Below are 18497 nucleotides of genomic sequence, written 5' to 3' on the forward strand. Positions count from 1 at the left end.
ATACAACCATCCCTGTGTCTCACAAAAGCTACATTCAATACAGCCCTCACAGCAGAAAATGAATGTGAACTGTGTGACCCCATTCTCAAAATTGCTTTATTTTGTAGATGAAGACAAAAATATCCCTACACTGATATTTTCTATTATTTCAGAAAAGGTGCAACTTTCTACCAAACAGCAGATCGATGATTCTGTTCATTCTTTGCCTTGTACCTGTGAAAACGCTGCAGAAAATCTCAGTAAAACAAGATGATAAAGCAGAAATGTCTTGGGGGAGCTACAGGCAGACGCCCTCCACCCCCGCTGGGGAAAAGATATTTCCGTGGCCCTCTATCGTCCCCGCACATGCTCAGAATCTCCCAATTGAAACATCATCATCGATAATGGGAGGAATAAATATTCATAAGGCTGGGGAAGAGAGAAACCCTAGATTAGGGTAATGTACTCCTCATTGTTCTCCCCCTTCCTTTATCCAGCTCTGTATCTCTGCATCTTGTTATGCATGTAATAGCGTTGGCTAATAGTGGCTAATTCCTCCAGCTACCTCTGATAACTTCATCAAAGCACGTGCGTGGAGAGAATGTGGCGGCAGGATGTGCTGTGTATTTCTCACCTCTCCCCAAATTGCTAATTATGGGACTTGATATCTCCAAGATTTTGGGCCACCATCCAATTAAGATTGGATTGTTTTTGTGGAGAGGCCCTGTGACTCCCTCCCTTCTTGCCTTTCCCTCCCCTTTTTGCTTGGCACCGACTCTGCTGATATCTCATCCATAACAGGCCTGAACTGGGGCAGAGCATGGCTTAAACAAACAAAGGGCTGTATTGATTTATAGGGTCGTCCATGATGGGCTTATTGGCCCTGCACCTCAAAACCACATAGGGCACGGGGCCATGAATCATAGCTTCAGAAAACGCACACAACAAGTAAGAATAATATATTAGAGCACTGTTAGGGATGTCATTACAGCCTTTCATATCCAAAAACACTGACTCTCATTGTGTCTTAAAGGAGGGGGGCTGATGGAGGTCATTAGAGGTTGTTTTGAGTGCGACACCACACACACAAAGCAAAGATAGATGCTAACTTGCATGCTGTTACTGTATATCCAAACACAGGGATAGAGGGAATGCAAAATGTGAAAGAGGGAGGTAAAGAGAAAGGGTGAGAGAACGAGCATGTCTGGACAGAGAGAGAATACCTTGTGGAGGTTCACAGAGTTTAAAGAGCTCAGCCAAAGAAGGAGCTCCTGTCCTCTCCGGCTCCAACACATGCACACGCACACACACACACACGCACACACACACACACACACACACACACACACACACACACACACACACACCCTCAAGGCCATTCTGTTACACCTGGTCACCTTTATCCTTTTTAGTCCCCCTCACCCCTCCCTCTAAACACATTCACCATGCACCCAAACACATACACAGCATTCAGCAACCCGGAACAAATCACCACCAAGATACACACAGCAGCACCCTGTGGCTAACACACAGCTCCTCTGGCTATCTCCCTCAGCAGATAAAACTAATTATTCCAAATCTACTCTGTCAGGTTGTCTGATCCTCTGAGGTTTCAGTTTAAATCTCTCTCTGTCTGTCTGTCTGTCTCGCCGCCTCTGTCTCAGCCACAAAAAGACCAAGAATCTGTGACCTCCCGAGTCCAGAGTAAAAACATAAACAGAGTGACAAGCCATAAAGACACATATAGCTAGCAGCTGAAGCACTTTGTGAAAACAGAGCATTCCAAACAACCACCACACTGACCTGAAGTCAGATTTCTCTTTAAGCTCACACTAATCGAATCCATTTTTAAAAAGCAGCCCAAACAACTCTGTAAATCGCAAAAGAAAAAGCATGACATCATCTTGCATACAATCCAAAGGACTTATGCACCTATTCAGACGCCTAGTCCCTCTGTTGGCACTTGCCGTTGGCACCCATGTTAGGCTTTAGAGCTAAATAACAGGCCAATATCCCAGGCTTTCCAGCTGCACGCCCTGAAAGCCCATGGAGAAACCATTCGTCCCAATGAGCTCTAAAGGCAAATGGAAGCTCATAAACAGAGACTTGACTGTATAGACTTTGCATTTTATCTTTCAGCAGTTTCCCCTTTTATGGGCCAGGGACCCCTATAACAGGGGGAGGAAGGGAGGAGATGAGCAAGATGGGAGGACGGCGGAGAGAGAGAGAGAGAGAGAGAGAGAGAGAGAGTGAGGATGACAGTAAGGATGTTAAGAAAGAAGACGATGGCGGAAAGAGCAGGAGAATAAGAATGAGGTACAGGTTGGCAGAACGAGACAGAGAGGAGAAGCAGGGTCACAAATCTTGCTGCTATTCTAGTACGTGACATCTTCGCTCGTTTGCGGCTGCTCATTAACAAACAATACTGCTGTGAAATTGGTTTAATGACAAAGTAATAAAATTGCTATTCTGCTCACAGATGGCCTCAGGCACAGGGAGATTCTGGCAGGCTTACTGTGGCTGCCCGTGTGCATTAAGCTGCTTGTTCATGAAAACAGCATCCTACACTTTCTTTCTCACTATCACCAACATTTTTTTCTTTCTTTTTAAGTTCTTTCTCTTCCTGCAAATGAAATAAATTAACCTACTTTCCTCCCTTGAATTCTCCTTGAATTCTCCCTCTCCCACACTCTCACCCTCATGCTCTCCCTCTCTCTCTCTCTGGTGTATTCTCTTTCTCTCTCTCTCTCTCCAGTTCTCACCCCTAGTACAGAAATTACCATCTTAAAATAAAAAAAGGAGGCTCGCCCACGCAAACGCAGCTCGACTTCATTTCAAACGCGGAGCCCTTGTTATTAAACGACCCACCAATAAAACCAAGCCGTTGAGGAATAAAAGAGCCAAAAGGAGCAGAGAAGTACAAAGACCTCCCTCCTCCCCATCTCTCTCTCCATCTCCCTCTCTCTCTCTCTAATGCTCTCTCTGTAATGCCTCTTTCAGCTCTTCGCTGCTCTATCTCGCCTCGTCTGGCTTCGTTCTCCTCACATGCCGTCTTTGCTGGGAGAATTCCACAGCCTTGGAGAGTCTTGAGCTTGTAATGGGAAAACAAGTATAAAAAAAGGCATTTTTGTGCATGATCGCCCAACACTGCCAACTTTTTTTTTTAAAAGCACCACCTGTTTTTCATAACTCACACAGAGGTGGGCACAGGGCTGCTCCATGGCCGCGGTGGGTGTCCATGCCATGCTATGACCCAATGTGCCCCCAGTGCCTGATAAAGTGGGAGCGGGCCCTGTTAATCACACTGAGCGTTTCAACAGCGGCATGTACTGTGAGCGCACACATAAACAGTGGTGCACATTAGCATCAGCTGTTCGAGACTACCGTGGCTTATCCTGTAAGTATGGCATGTGTCTAGATTGCACCGCGAACAGACATTTGGATCCGTAACAACTGTGGAACAAAATGGAAAACAAAATGAAACCTACTCCAACAGGGAGTCTGTTCTATTTCACTCTGCCAATAATGAAAATATGTTTTTTTTTCCAAATGTGTTTCTCACTCCAAAACAGATAAAATGGGATTATTATTACAGCATCAAGAAAGCAGCCAGATCAAATGAACTTAGCGGGTAGGGGGTGTTGGTAGGGGGGCTGGCACTTGGGATCTGACAACAGAGTCAATTCTGCTAATTAACTGCCAATTAGCGGTCCCTAAATGAGAGGGATCATGATGCCTGTGTTGGCAGCACCCCGATAGTCTCCCTCTCTCTCTCTCTCAGTCAGACTCACATATACACTTGCACACACAGACACACACACAGCCGCAACCTCTCCACACTCCAGCTGTATATTTAGAAAGCCAGGGGCATAAGATGGCCACTGCTGGGAGTCCCTGGTTGCAGCCAAAAAAAGGCCTGACATTTCCATCTGGGTCAAAGTTAGACTGATAACCAGCAACTTCAGTCAACTAGCCCACCAATGTGGCAGAAACAAAAAGTAAGGAATAGGCAGTAATGTCGAGAAGCGTAACGAGAGGGGAAAAAGGACCTCTGTGTGAGATTCACAAGACTTAAATACTTATAAAGAATGTGGAAAAAAAAGAGGCGGCTGGGCCAGTTTCATAGCTTTATGTTACATTTGGAAAATATTAGTTATTATTTTGCATTTCATAATGTGCTCGCCCGCCAAACCAGAGGATCATAAAAAATCATAAAAAATCAAAAAAGCCAGTGTTTCTAAGTGTCTTGTTGGACGGAGGAATAGGGCATGGAAAATGCTTTGGTAAGTGGAGGAACAAATTTGGCGTCGGTCATTCTCTTTCTTGTTCTCAGATCCTACAAACAAAAGTGCTTGACCGTTAATAACAGTTTGCATGTGAACCTGCGGAACAGCTTCTATGTACCTCTACTGGGTGATTTAAACATTCAGAAGTCTGGAGGGAGAGAGAGGGGGAAAACGCGGATCTGAATAGGAATGGGGGACATGCTGTGAAAAGAGCAATAGAGCAGACACTTTAGAGCGTGCTAAACTCAGTTTATCTGCATGCGGTACTGCAGCAGCACGCAATGTGGGAGGAGAATTTGGATTCAACATAGATGAGGCAGACGTTGTAAAGGCATATGGGTGTCATGACTTTTAAAAAGGTATCTTCCTTAGCTGTAGTATGCTTAAGACCTTTTGTTTTGAGCTTTTATTTTCATTCCACCTGTACACCTGTCTTCCCCGGCTATTTATGGCTTATTCTACTGTTGATCAGGCTTAACACTATGGAGTTAAACATCTAAATCTTAATGCAAACGTACAGTAAATGTACATTGCGTGATATATTGGTTGCTAAATGCAGAGTTTGGGATTCTCAAAAAAAAAAAAAAAAACAATCAGTGCACCATGCCCTGCCCTGAATGGCCGCAGAGATTGAGCCTATTTCATCTCCTCAGCGGGCACAGGCTGCTTGGCGCCGTCGTCTGGCGGATATCCTTCCCTTATCATGTGACCTGTGCTCTGACAGGGGGCAAAGGTTGGCTGCGATCCGCCCCTGTGTCTTAATAACTCACTCATTGTATTCCTTTCTGCCGCTAATTAGAGCCTCTCCCCTGTGTGTGTATATGTGTGTGTCTCCATGTATTCCCCCCTGGGCTGTAGAGAGGAGGCAGAGAAGTAAAAATAGAGTGTGGCTTAGTGCCCTCTTTATTGTTATTAGTGCTCCAGTGGCACAGCAGTCAGTCATCATAGATGCCAAGAACTGACATATTCACTCTCTGACTTGCTCTGCCTCTCTCTCTCTCTCCGCTGTGGAAATGACCAACTGGCTGCCTGTGAGATGAGGGAATAATGAGGGGACGATTTCCTTCCTTTTTTTAGATGCTGTTTCTCTCAGTCATCTGTCATCGGCGTCATCTCTCAGGCCCATGTAATAACCCTGTATGCATGCATGTGTGTGTGCGCATTGCTGCAGTGGTAAATAACGGCAGGATAGCTGTATGTTTATGGCGGTGAGCGAGGGCACATCGTGCTGGGTCTGACGCTGAGACATGAAAGGATTCGGTCAGGCCCCATTTAGCCCAGACTGATAGCAGGACACCAGGAGCTGCTGAGGCAGGCAAATACACCCGCTAGATACTGTAAACGCTTCTCCGACAAATACAGACACCTGCCGTTTCACCTACTCCGCTATCCCAGAATGCCATGTGTGACACGGCCCTCACCTTTTTCCCGCAATCTTAAACGAATGCAATTACATGTCAGACCACTCCCTGATTCTGTTAACATGACGCCAGTTGTCTCAATTGTGGCCAGAGCAAACACACTACCTAATGGTCAACTAATGGTGTCCTGACACTGTACACACACGACATCTCTGAACATACTGAGAGAGCACAGTGTCCCATTACTAAGAATGTGCACACAGACTATACTATTAACTGGAAAATCAGGTCCTCTTGTGAGATTGTGGACTTTAACCTTTTCCTTTGTTCCTTATTAACATCAGACAGCTAATGGGCTGTGAGCTACAAACAGGTGAGGCTGCCAGCTAATGATATAGACTAGATAGAGAACCAGGTAAAGTGTCTCCTTTAGTGACAAAAGGCAGTCCCTCTAGGATTCTGGGAATGATGCGGCCTAAAATGCCTGATTTTACAGCAGTTTTTCAACTGTAACACATGTTGCAATGTTTACATGCATTGTTTGCAATAAATTCTGGGGGGTTAGGGAATTTTACGGGGATTGGCTGAATTTGCGTCAATTATTGCGATCACAACATCATAGAGGGGCTAAAAGGTTTTAAATCACCTATGAATATTTGTGCGTTCAGGTGAGCTGCAGGTACAGCGAGGTGTCAGTTGGAAGGGTACGATTCGGGGAGGTTTGATGGGGCAAGTGGGGAGAGAGCGAGATGCACTGTCTATTGACTATCACACAGAGCACCCTTGTGCCCTCGCTGGGCCACGATTGTGCCGGCGGACAAAGCCCTGATTCAGCACATCCTTTCCCCGAGGGAGAGCTCTGGAAACCGAAGACGGCGGACCATCCCCTCCCTTTACCCCCCCCACTCATCCTCTGCTTCTGTCTCTCTCTCCCTCTGTCTCTATCTCCCCCTCTCTTTGGCCAGTAATGTGGCAGCGGCCATGCATCAAAGGGAGCTACAGAACAATGCAAGGGGCCAGCCAGGAATTTGAAGAGGTTTTTCTTTTTAAAAAAAGAAAAAAAAACCCAGGAATTTCAAATGGCAGAGTTCTGTCATATCCTGGGTGAACCATCTCAACAGTGAAACAAAAGAGGAGAAAGCACAACCCAAACAAAGCAATAAATAACTGTAACTCACCATAACCAGTGAAGCCCTATGTAAAGAAAGTAAACTTAAGCATCCTCTCATCTTTCCCTCACTGCCAAATAGCCAATAATGTGTCCGCATCCACCAGGCAAGTTGACAACACCCAGAATGTCCCATAGATAGACCAGCACAGTCTGAGCCTCTCTAATGACTTTATTTGTGAAAATTGATTCCTGGTGTGTTTTTGTTAACACGGCTGCTGTAACATTAATACATAGCTCCATGAATGTGTGTGTGCATGTGCGTGTGGAGACAGGGTTCACGAGGATGTTACCCACCGCGAGATTCTTTCAGACCTCTTTATAAATGGATCTGAGGCATTTCAGTGCCAGGCTTGGATTTCATGGCCTCTGAGAAGGCAGGGACTTCTTCCTATATCTATCTCTGTCTCTGTCTATTTCTCCCTCGCTCTCTCTCTCTCTGCTCGCAGGTTTGCAAGACTATTTCTGCATTAATCACCATGACACAGGCAAGGCAACTCAATTTTCTGCTCCTGTAGGTAAGGTGCGTGGCGTCCCGAAACGGTGGCACGAGGCATGAAACAGGCAAGCGGGGGCTAATCTTTGGTTACTGGTGTAATTGAAATGCTATCCACACTGTAGGGTGCATTAAAGTCTGATAACAGCGGTTCCTGTGGCCAATTTAAGTAGCTTGACTTCCCTTGGCTAGAAGGGAATAAAGAAAAGGGTGAGAGAGAGAGACAGAAAGAGAGTCAGGATGGAAGGGGGGAGGGAGGGCGGGGGGCTGATAGATAAGGCCGACAAACCAGGCTAATTCTCCAGGCATGTTTCTCATTGTGATCCAGGAAAAATGAGAAAAAAAATGTATCACAGAACCAAAAAATCAATTGACCCTCGGGTGGCTTGTCAGGCTGCGAGCCTGATAAACCTAAAAGCTTCGTTAATGTCGGCCTGCCTGTACCCAACAGATAGAGCACTTTGTAAATGAACCCGCTTTGATAAATATATTAAGGAAAGCTGTGAATAAAAGGCACAGACTTGTCATTTGTAAATAGAACCCCCCGCTACATGGAATTAGAATGATAAAATGGGGTTCCATATAATTAAGTTTGTGTAAGACCTGAAATCCGTGCAAATACCTTCCCGGAAATTTGAAAGGAAGCTGTCAGTTCAATTAATCTGAACATCACCCTGAGAATGTACTGAACAAAATTAAGCTGCAGATAAAACCTGGGCTAGTATTTTGATAAGTAATTCCTGTATCATTTCTTTGCTTCTGTGATCATTTTATTTAATCCACCACCCCCAGTTATGTGCTAAGCCATCTACAAAGGCCCTGCTGGCCAGGCCACCAAAACCTTAATCCACCATATAGCTTGTGTAAAACTGGGAGGGGGTGGAAGGCAGTTTTGCCTTTTGTGGGGGCACCAGTGCCGGAGCTAGGTATGGTTTTTTGGATGAAGGGGTGGGGTGGGGGCAGCTTATGATCTCTGCCTTTCTCCCTTAAATATATCCCACTGAATACATCAAACCACAAAGACTACGGACTTAGCCACCGAGCACTTCGCCGATAACACCGGAACATCCTGGTAGCTTACATGTAATAATGTTACAAAGGTTGTCTGTGTGTATGTCGGCGACGTGCACCGGCGTGTGTGTCAATACACGACAGGGAGGGCTGCACATAAACGGTTTTCACACTTGGCGGGGAGAGGGAGGCGAAAAAAGGCTTTTGAAAATGAAAGGCAGAGCGATGCTGGTGGCAGAGATAGGGCGAGCGGAAATCTTGACTCACCAGTTGTTTACTTGTAAGATGGTGAGGCCTGTGTCTTGGGCTAGCTGCTTCTTCTGCTCTTCAGAAGGGTATGGGTGCTGCAGGAGAGAAACAAACACAAATTAGCCTCTTTGACGTACAGATTAACATAAATATTCACTCATAAAGGGAAACGCTGCAAGGGAACACATGCTGCGAGTCAAGTTCCCTGACTGTTGCCTATTACTGTATATATTCAATATGTTCTAGTGTTTGTTGTATTGTGTAACCCAAGACTGCACCTACTCCTGACCTCCACCCAACCCCGCCCCTCCCTCTGCACTGTATAGACATTCACAGCTTCCACGTGTCCACCCACACACACACACACACACACACACACAAACAATTCAGTGTTAAACCTGTCAGAGCTGGCCGAACAAGTTTGTCAAAACTGTCAGCTATGATAACCCCCTTTCCTATCCCCACCCCGCCCACACACAAACAACATATAGTGTACACACAGAACATATGCACCACAAAAACAAAAAAAACAAACACTTATGAGTACATGTCAAACAAGACTTTCAAGCAAGCCTACCAACAGATACTATGGCGCCTGAGAATCCTTTTATAATACCAAGCAACAGAACGAGTGGGCGCAGATTTGCAGTGAATACATTTATCTTTCCTTGAATGTCTGACATGTATCCTGGTGGTGGCTCTTTCATAGAGAGCAGCTGAATACAGAAGAACAGAATGCTGTGAAATCTCCTTCGCAGCCTCGCCAAGATTTTTACCTGAAAATGTAATTCTGCGACCACGGCTGCAATGATACTATTTGTGTCAGGTCCAATCTAGAGAACATGGGCTGATATAAATGGCAGACCTTGGGCTGCCTCGCTCCCCCTGGGCCTGCTATGAAGCATGACAAAACAACAGTGATCGCTGGTGACAGATGTCTTTAAGGGCCAGATTAGGAGTCGGGGCGCACGCAAACGAAACAAATGAGACACTATGTGTTTCATTCACACACTGTAGACAGACGGCGTGCATGCACACAGAGTTACACATTCACACACAAATATTCGTAGACATGACACCTGCAAATCAACACACACAAAAATTCCTTTTTTGAAAAACTGACACTTAAATCCTCCTCTATTTTCGGGGGTTTCAAGCTCCATTAACACACATTCTTCCCCTTTAACGAAAACACCTTTAGCCTCAAGACTTTTTTTTCAGCTCCACACTCATTGAGAAAGCAAATTTCATGAACGTCTGCCTGCCTCGTGTTAATTGAATTCAATTTTAACTTGAAACGATAACAGTTGCTCAAGAACAATTTTCTCATTTACTGCTGAAATAATTGATGTAAGTGAGGTTTCATATCAGCGGAGAGGACAATTTCTGCTTTCAGGTGGCACTGCCTGTCTAAATGTAGTCTGTTTTAATTAAAGGAGAGATGGGGGGAAAAATGGTTTGAGGAATGTGCTCAATTAATAACAAACAAGGCCGAGATTGGACAAATAATGAGTCCCGGCTGCAGAGAGGGATTACTCTGATTTGTACTTGTGTACGCAGTCCCTTTTAATATGCTAAAAATTATTAACAAAGGAAAGATGATAATGCTTGCATAGGAATACATTTTTTGATTGCCAGGCGCTGACATTTCCTTGGCTCGGGCAGACAAAGCAAAGTCTATTGGGTACTGTGTGTGTGTGTGTGTGTGTGTTTGAGTGTGTAGAATGTGCAACAGATATACAGATCTACATCTCCGTGTGTGTTTGTGTGTCAGCTCTGGACAACAACATGTAATAAGAGTACAGCCGCTCTTTCCCTCCCCCTTACACTCCTGGGCTTCCTCGGCGTTTTCACATTAGCTGTGACCTCGGTCACGATCAAAACACGCTTGCAAATATAACAGGACACACTCCCTCCCACTCTTTTTTTGTGCATGCACACTACACAAACATATACACCAATTGAGACATAGCTAAAGATGATGTGCTATGGAGGTGCGGGGAGAGGAGCAGCCTAGATTGGAAATGTGAGTGGGTCATTTACATTGTATTAAGGCTTCCTCAGCCTCTCAAGCCTAGACCCCGGTCATCAATCGCCTACTGTCAGCCGAAGCGCGCTTTAGCCTGGTGATAAATACGCCGGCCAGCGGCATAGCTCGTCCAGCAGCCACCGCGTAATGAATGGTTTGAACAAACAAGAAAGATGTCTCATCAAGGAGAGTGGGGACGTTAAAGCCCCCCTCGCGTACAAAACCCCTGAGTAAGGAGATTTACTCCGACCACATAGACACGACACTAAAAAAAATCCTATTTCGTTCATCTCATACCCCTCCCAGCTCTTGCTCATTCCCCTCTCCTTGCCTCCCTGTGTCAGACATCGCCCCCCTGCAACCCCAAGACTTGCATGCACTTGCACATATGCACACAGAGAAGCAAACACAGACAATTTATCTAACTGTCCTCAACTCTCTCTCTCTAGCCTTTCTTGCTGACCCCCCCTCCCCAACACACACATAGTTTTTATGACTGTGACTGCAGCCCACCCACACTTTACGTTGTAGCAGCTTTCTTTAAAATCTCAGAAAATGGTGTGTGTTGGTGGCAATGGCTACACACACACACACACACACACACACACACACACACACACACACACACACACAGAAGTGAGAAATAAGCCTGCATGGTGGGCCTGGCGGTTACAAGACTGCAGCAGCCGTGAAATTGGAGAACGGCTATTTAGACCTCTGAGTAACCTCTTAATGTTAATTGCCTCAGTAAAAAAAAAATTTTAGTAACTCAACCAATGAGTGCAAAAAATCTGATACGAAAAGAGTAAACGTGAGCTGAATTGGTGAATAAATATTAAACAGAGAGCTAAATGTGTTTCTTCCTCGAGATGTCCTTCTCTCCCCTCAGGAGACAGTATGACATGGTTATTTAATGGATGAAACACAAACACAGAACAAGATCAAAGATGGTATTGATAATCTCCCCCACTAGCTTTGGATCCGCTCAATATGTTCAGTTACAAACACCAAGGCCAATATCCTTAAAAGAGGATTGACCGCAAAACGTAAAACAGCCAGTCTATAAATAATTAGAGCCAGAAATGAGCAGCTTCAATTTGTCGTCCGGGGCAGCGGCAGATCGAAAACAGCTCTGTTAATTATGCTAAAGCCTGTTAATGGCACGAGTGCGCACTATCCTGATGCGCACATGTTGAACTCCTACAAGCTGACCCGAAAAGCACAGCCAAGCATCAACATAAACACAAACACAGGCGCAGGTGGATCACATTCTGCCAGTCATTGAGAATCGAGCAGTTTGTGTGTGTGTGTGTGTGTGTGTGTGTGTGTGTGTGTATGTGTGTGTGTGATGGCTAAATTACAGGGTGTGATGTGCTCTGTGCTCTCTGATAGTGCTGGATGAAATGGCCCCTGTGGTTGCTGAACATTACAAGCCAAGGTGGCTCCATCATCTGCTGTGTTCGCTCCTTAAACCCCCCCTGAGCCCCAGCATGGTGTTTCACCATACACAATAACCACATCTACAGCCAGACCGCTCACTCCACACCTTTCGTCCACACTCACTCCCTTCTACTCATGCAACATCCAGCTCGCTATGTATCAGATTCATACTCTCCCGACACCTATTCGCTGCCGTTGTCAAACCCCACAGCACGATCATTATCCCTGCCGCTCCATTCAACCCTCGCCGCTTCATCCGCTCCGCCCCCCTCCCCTACGCTCACCGAAACCTGCAGCCCCCTCGCCTGGTGGACCCCATTGATGAATGACATCATCAGTGTGTGACATGAGTTATGGAGCCGGGTCATAAGGTCGCAGTGGGCTTGCAAACCTATTCCATGCTAATGACTCACAGGAAATCACAGGCCATTGGCTGTTTACCCTGTTGCCGTGGCAACACAAAGGGTTTGCTGATGATGATTTGTGTGATTTTAGTCCCAGTTTTTTGGCTATGTCCAGAATACAGGCAAAACTGTCCCAAATCTGATTTTTTTTTTATTATTCAAGTGTGACTCAAGTATGTTTTTGTGTGTATGCAGAACATACATAGACTCTGATTTTGTCATTCCTGATTTGGGCCACTTTCATGTGGTTCTAAATCAGACACAGGTCACTCTATATCAAGGATACAAAATTTGCTTTGCCCAGGGCTAACTTTTGCAAAATGACAGGATGCCAAGGGCTAGATGCATCAGCCCTGCACAGGTCAGCTTTATGCAGGGGCGTTTCTACAATTTGAGGATGTTCGGGGTTTACGCTGGACCTCTGTCACTTATTTTGATAAACAGGCTCTATTTTGCAGGATTTTATGAAATCTGGCACCTTTATTGATATTAAAAGTGATAAGAAAAAAATCCCAGTGTGAATACATTTTTCATTTTGAATTAGAAAATGGTTGGGGGGCTAACTGGGGGGCTGTGAATTGAGTAACTCTACCTGAGATCGTCAACTGATTGTTACACTTCTATGTTAGTGGGAGTCATCGGTGAATACAAACATGGAAGAAAAAAGGAAAATAGTATTCTCTTTCCTCATTCTCATTGTCACCTGCTCATCAATTGGCTAGGCTTCGCTGCATATCAGCTTATGAAACTCAAATGAAAACATAAACGCTGACTTCAGTATGCTGTGTGTTACATCTTTGTTATTGTTTTGTGCATGAGGGTCATTCACGGCCACAGTTCATAATGGACTATGACACTGGCCACATTTAAAACGTTTTTACCATTAAATCCTACACACGAGACCTTTGAAATAAATAATGTAAGCCCCCCCAAAAATCATTGGAGCAATAAATCCAAATTGAGCACTAGGGCTTGCAGTGTGAATTTGTCAGTTGGATGGGATTATTAGGAAATCTGCATCTATATTTTTCATTTTTATGAAAGTGCTCTTTTAAAAGTATTTGACTTAATAAAGTGTCAAATGCTAAACAGACATAATTCTATAGAATAACTTTTTGCATAGTGCTGCGTTATGTGTTGGAAGTATTTGATGGGCTTCACTGTGTATTTGTGTCTAGTTTTACAGCGATATTGTATCGCAGTATTCTCTTTCATATATGCCTTCCCCACATTGATTGGAATCTTATTTGTTTTTAATCAAAGCGACTGGAGGACGATAATAATATTCACTGTCAGAAATAAATGCAATCAAATATAGGAATGACATTTTAATATGGATTCTGCATGGAGCTGGGATAAGATTGGCACATTTTAAATATCAAGTTGCCGTTGTTAATAATGCCACAATTGGCTTCTTTGACAAATGACAATGAGATTGAATGCATATCGGCATTACCGGGAGATCAAACAGATATGACAAATAAATCCAGTTGGAGTTTTTGAATCCATCACGCGTGTTTACTATGCACAGAGCAATACCTGGCTTTTTAGCTGCAGTTTCTGACAGATTTGGTGGTTTAAATTGAAGGATACAGTTAATTACTTCCGTCTGTAAACATCAACTAGATTGACGAGTGACAATTAGGGCAAAAAAGAAGAGCTTCATCTTTCTCCGACAATGATTTTTCAAATTTCTGATATAAACTGCAAAAAATTATTTGTGTCCAATTACAATTGTGTAAAGTTACAATTACAAGTAATGCAGCTTTGTGATTTCAAAAATCAAATTGGTTGATTTCATCAATTATGATCTAATGTCTGATCTACTCTCATGCTAGCTGAGCCCAAACTACAGATTGATTAAAATGATTCTATTGAAGTATTTCCATCACCATCTTCATATCCAACTGCATTTTAATCTCTGTGCTCAACTTTATCTTTAACCCCATTGCTCTCTCATCGCTCTCTCACTCCCTCTCTTTGTGTGTTTTTGGGCGGGTGGAGGCCGGAGGGTTTTTTGGGTGTTTGTTTTATTTTACTGGGAACTACACTGCTTCCTGACAACAGGCTGAAAACAGGCAAGAATGCCACATGACTCAATGACTCAACCCTGCTGCTCTCGCTTTCTCTCTCTCTCTTGCACACACACACACACGCAGACACAGCCAACTTATAAACAGAACTCACATGATGCCAACCTACAAAACCGCACACACTGCATGCCAGCCTCTGATAACAGCAAATGAAAGTACATCCATATCTACACCTCACACGATCTGCATTCAGAACATACCACAACACTTGTGTCTCTCTCACTCTAGACTCCGGCGCTTCCACAATAAGTGTAAGGGCTCTCAGCGGACTGCCCTCTGACAGTAAAACAGTGATGATTGCAAATACGAGGCGGACTGGCGAGGCCCGCGGCATCTATAATAGAGCAAAAGGGCCCCCAGTCTGTCTGTCTGCCTCTCTGACTGGCTGTCTGGCCGGCTGGTTGGCTGGCTGGTTGGCAGTGCATCAGTACTACTACTGCTGTTGCTGCTGCCATGGCCCGCCACAACAATCGCTGGCTGAGCTCCTGAAGCCAGCTCCTGGACCACAGCCAGCAGCCTGTTTGCTCTACACCATTAATTTATGTTCACTGGAGATGGTGCAAGGTTGTAGAGAAGCTCTACAGCATAACTGCCCCTGCTCGCCTGCCAAGCTACAGTAACAGTAAAGTGGGGTGAGGGGAGTCAGGAGGAGAGAGGAATGAATGGAGGGGTGAGGAAGGAGCCCTGGAGGATATGCGAGATATAGGCATCTGATTGTACCAAGCTCCATGAGGCTAAATAGCAATCACTCCCACACAATCCCAATGCACCTCCAGACTTTGCGGATCGACCAATGAAAGGAGAGATGTTTTAGGGGAACGTTCCCAAATGCTATCACGCATAATGATAATAAGGTATCACTTTTATCCAATAAAGAAAAGGGTTTATTATCTATGCAGGAATCTGCAAAAGACTCCCAAAACGGGGAGCTCAACCTCATAAATCTATTGGAGTTTGCCAACAGTTATATACACAAACTGTGTGTGTGCTCTGTTGTGGACCTGGTCTTATTCGCGGCCCGCAGCCATAGAGATGCGCCTATTTAATCGTCAGATCGAGTTCATGGCTTCTTTTTCCACCACACGGCTGCCCCTCCACTTTCAAGAGGAGGAATACGATCCCGCCATCCTTACAACGGGGGCCTGGTCTCCTCTCAGTCTCTCCCTCTCTCTCTCATTTCCGTCGATCTCTCCTTCTGCTGTACTCCATAGGCCCCAGCAGCTATCCCTTTCTCGCTACGCGCTAACCCGTCTGGCCTCGTCTCGTATCCTCCTCACTCCACCTCTTCTCTTCTCCTCTCCACTCCTCTCATCTCGCCACCCCCCCTCCTCCCCTCTTTCAAAGTTTCCGCTCGAGCTTTAAGCCAGGTCCTAGAGGGCAGGAATTTGGCCTGGTTTTTCAGACCAGTCTGTTGGCTTTGTTGTGGTAACTGGCTGCTCAGGGGCACCCAGCTCTGTTCTGCTCTGCTCTCCAGCTCGCCTGATGTCAACACACAAGCCACGCTCACTACTCGCTCTCAAGAAATCTTTAAAACATCTTGTTGCAATGACTACAGCTGAGCCAAAGAGTCATCCTCCTACAAAGGGTTTTGTTCCTATTAAATTTCAATAACTTTACATTTTCAAGTCTGTTTTTTAATAATGCTCCAAAAATGAGCCTCCTGTTCTTTTATACTGTATGATGTAGCTCGTTGGAAGTGTTAAGTAATTGGTCTCTTGCCTTTGCGAGGGACTTTTAGGGCCTATAAGCAGATCATTAGAGGCCTGGTGGGCCTGTCAAAGCAGAAGACCCACCCACTTTGGACAACCTTATATCCACACCACTTGTCACTGTTGCCAGTCATAAAGTCACTGGGAGCACATGCTATAGCTAAAGCAAAGTGAACAAACTAAGCCTCTGAATAAACATCGGCACTGGTTTAATGACGTATGCACACATTGTAAAAAAGCAATGATTTTCTATACTGACAGAGTTGGCCTGAGAAAACCTTTGACACTGGTGAAACAAAAAAGGACACAACCAAAGCTTACACACACAAAAAATGTTTTGTCTAGTTCTTATAATTTCATATGGAGAGAGAACTAATTTCTGTTTCTGCTACTGTCAGCTACTACTTTAACTTCCTGACAAATAGGGCTTTCTCTCATTCAACTTCATAGATCCACAATGCTCTGCATCAAACAGGTCTATATTATTAGACACTATTTAGGCATACTGAGGCCCCGTCTACACGTATACAGATATTTTTAGAAATTAATATTTTCCTCTTCGTTTTGGCCTCTCGTCCCCCAGAAACTATTGTTTTACACCAGGACTGTTCAAACCAACTGATGGTGGGATACTTTTCAGAGTGGGATTGTTGTCGATGGGAAATGAAGGAAAACTTTCGTATTTCCAGAGGATCAATTGTATGTTCAAGTGAGCTCCTTTATCCTTAAATTAAAGAAGAATTACCAGAGATGAGACTTCCAGTATGGTGGTTTGAAAAAGCTAACGTTTACCTGTACGCTTTCCTAGCTTTGTGAAAAATCTGCCTTTACTTGCAACAAGGGAAGACTATGAAAGACAGCTTTTCAGGTTTTTTGTGTTGTTTTTTTAATTGTTTTCATTTTTTGTTTTTTAGTGTGTATGGAGATTAGGGCTGTCAAATGATTAATTTTTAAAATCCTGATGAATCGTAGATTTTATATGGTTAATTGTGATTAATGGCATTTTTTTAAACCACGTTTTCAATTCCATTATTTTGCATTTCAAAACAGTTATGAAGTCCATATTGACAAGGTAAAGCAATTCTTGCCAGATTACCAAATTGTCTTAAATAGGAATCAAATTAAAGCAAAAAAAAAAAAAAATGCATGGGACTACAATAAAGACAGCATGTCTTTTAAGGGCAGACTCGTGAGTACCCATAGAACCCATTTTCATTCAGATATCTAGAGATATCTATGCTGGGAAAGCATAGAGGACAAGACAGTAGTCCACATAGAGCCCGCTGATAAAGTCTGTTGGGAAAGGGACTTAATATTAACATACAGGGTCTCTTTAAGTTTATCCTCTTTCTCTATTGTGGTCTGCAGACTTTGTTTAACTTCCTAAGTCAAAGTAAAGTGGGGCTGATCTTCAATTGAAACAGAAACAGCGTAATTTGTGGAGAGATGGACAGACCGAGGGAGAGAAAAGGGGGTGTGCTCGCTCTTCAAATAGAAGCTTCTGAGAGTTTCCACTTTACGGTTCTCCCTTTCATTGTGCATTAACTTAATGAGCATAAGTATTCAAATACACAACCCGGACCTCTTTTAGCTCTCTCTCTCTTTCTCTCCTCTGTCTCTTTAAGGCTCCACATTCTCGAGAGAAAGGCCAGTACATTCTAATAGTGAGCCTCAGGACACAACAACAAGAGCACAACCACTTACAGAGGACAAACAAGAAACCCCCGGGGCCAGCTATGGAATGTCAAGCCAATTTGAAAGATATCACAGGACATTTGTAATGTCAATTTTTGTTTTCAGGTCAAAAATCAAAGACAAACATTGTGGGTAACATTTGTGCGTTACAGTGCGGGCAGGAACACCCCCCTCCCCCACTGAAAAACAGCTGCAGGGGACACTTCCTGTTTGCTAATGATGCTAAATGTGTTCAAGTCAACCATGTCAAATTTTCTCTCCCTCTGAATGGACAGCTGGGGTGGAAGGAGAGGTTTTCTCCTGTCTCCCTTTTCCTCTGCCAGTGAGAGGAGCTCTCAGGGCCGTGACAGACAGACACTTCAGATCATGTCCCTGTCAGTGAGACAGAGGAGCACAGCCGATGGTAACCATAGGTGCATTCATCTGAGATCACAAGTACTTCCATGGAACAAAGCCAGCCAAGCCCTGATCAGTCACCACCCCGTCCATACCTGTTGTGTCTGTTCTCTTTTTACTCAATACCGTTTTTGCCTCTCAGAAATGCACGTCTTTCTGAGCTCTCCTTTCATCTCGGGGT

At 44.4% G+C, this 18497-nt stretch overlaps 1 protein-coding gene across 5 annotated transcripts in view; it reads right to left on the reverse strand.

Moving 5' to 3' along the window:
• Window positions 1-18497, reverse strand: part of meis2a (Meis homeobox 2a) — an 89689-nt gene that overhangs the window by 19669 nt on the left and 51523 nt on the right. For all 5 annotated transcript variants that reach the window (XM_042500276.1, XM_042500278.1, XM_042500275.1 and 2 more), the window contains exon 10: window positions 8569-8645. In XM_042500276.1, the coding sequence (XP_042356210.1) occupies window positions 8569-8645 (77 nt within the window). The remainder of the gene's footprint in view (window positions 1-8568; window positions 8646-18497) is intronic.

Source organism: Plectropomus leopardus, chromosome 14, assembly GCF_008729295.1.
Source record: "Plectropomus leopardus isolate mb chromosome 14, YSFRI_Pleo_2.0, whole genome shotgun sequence".
NCBI lineage: Eukaryota > Metazoa > Chordata > Actinopteri > Perciformes > Serranidae > Plectropomus > Plectropomus leopardus.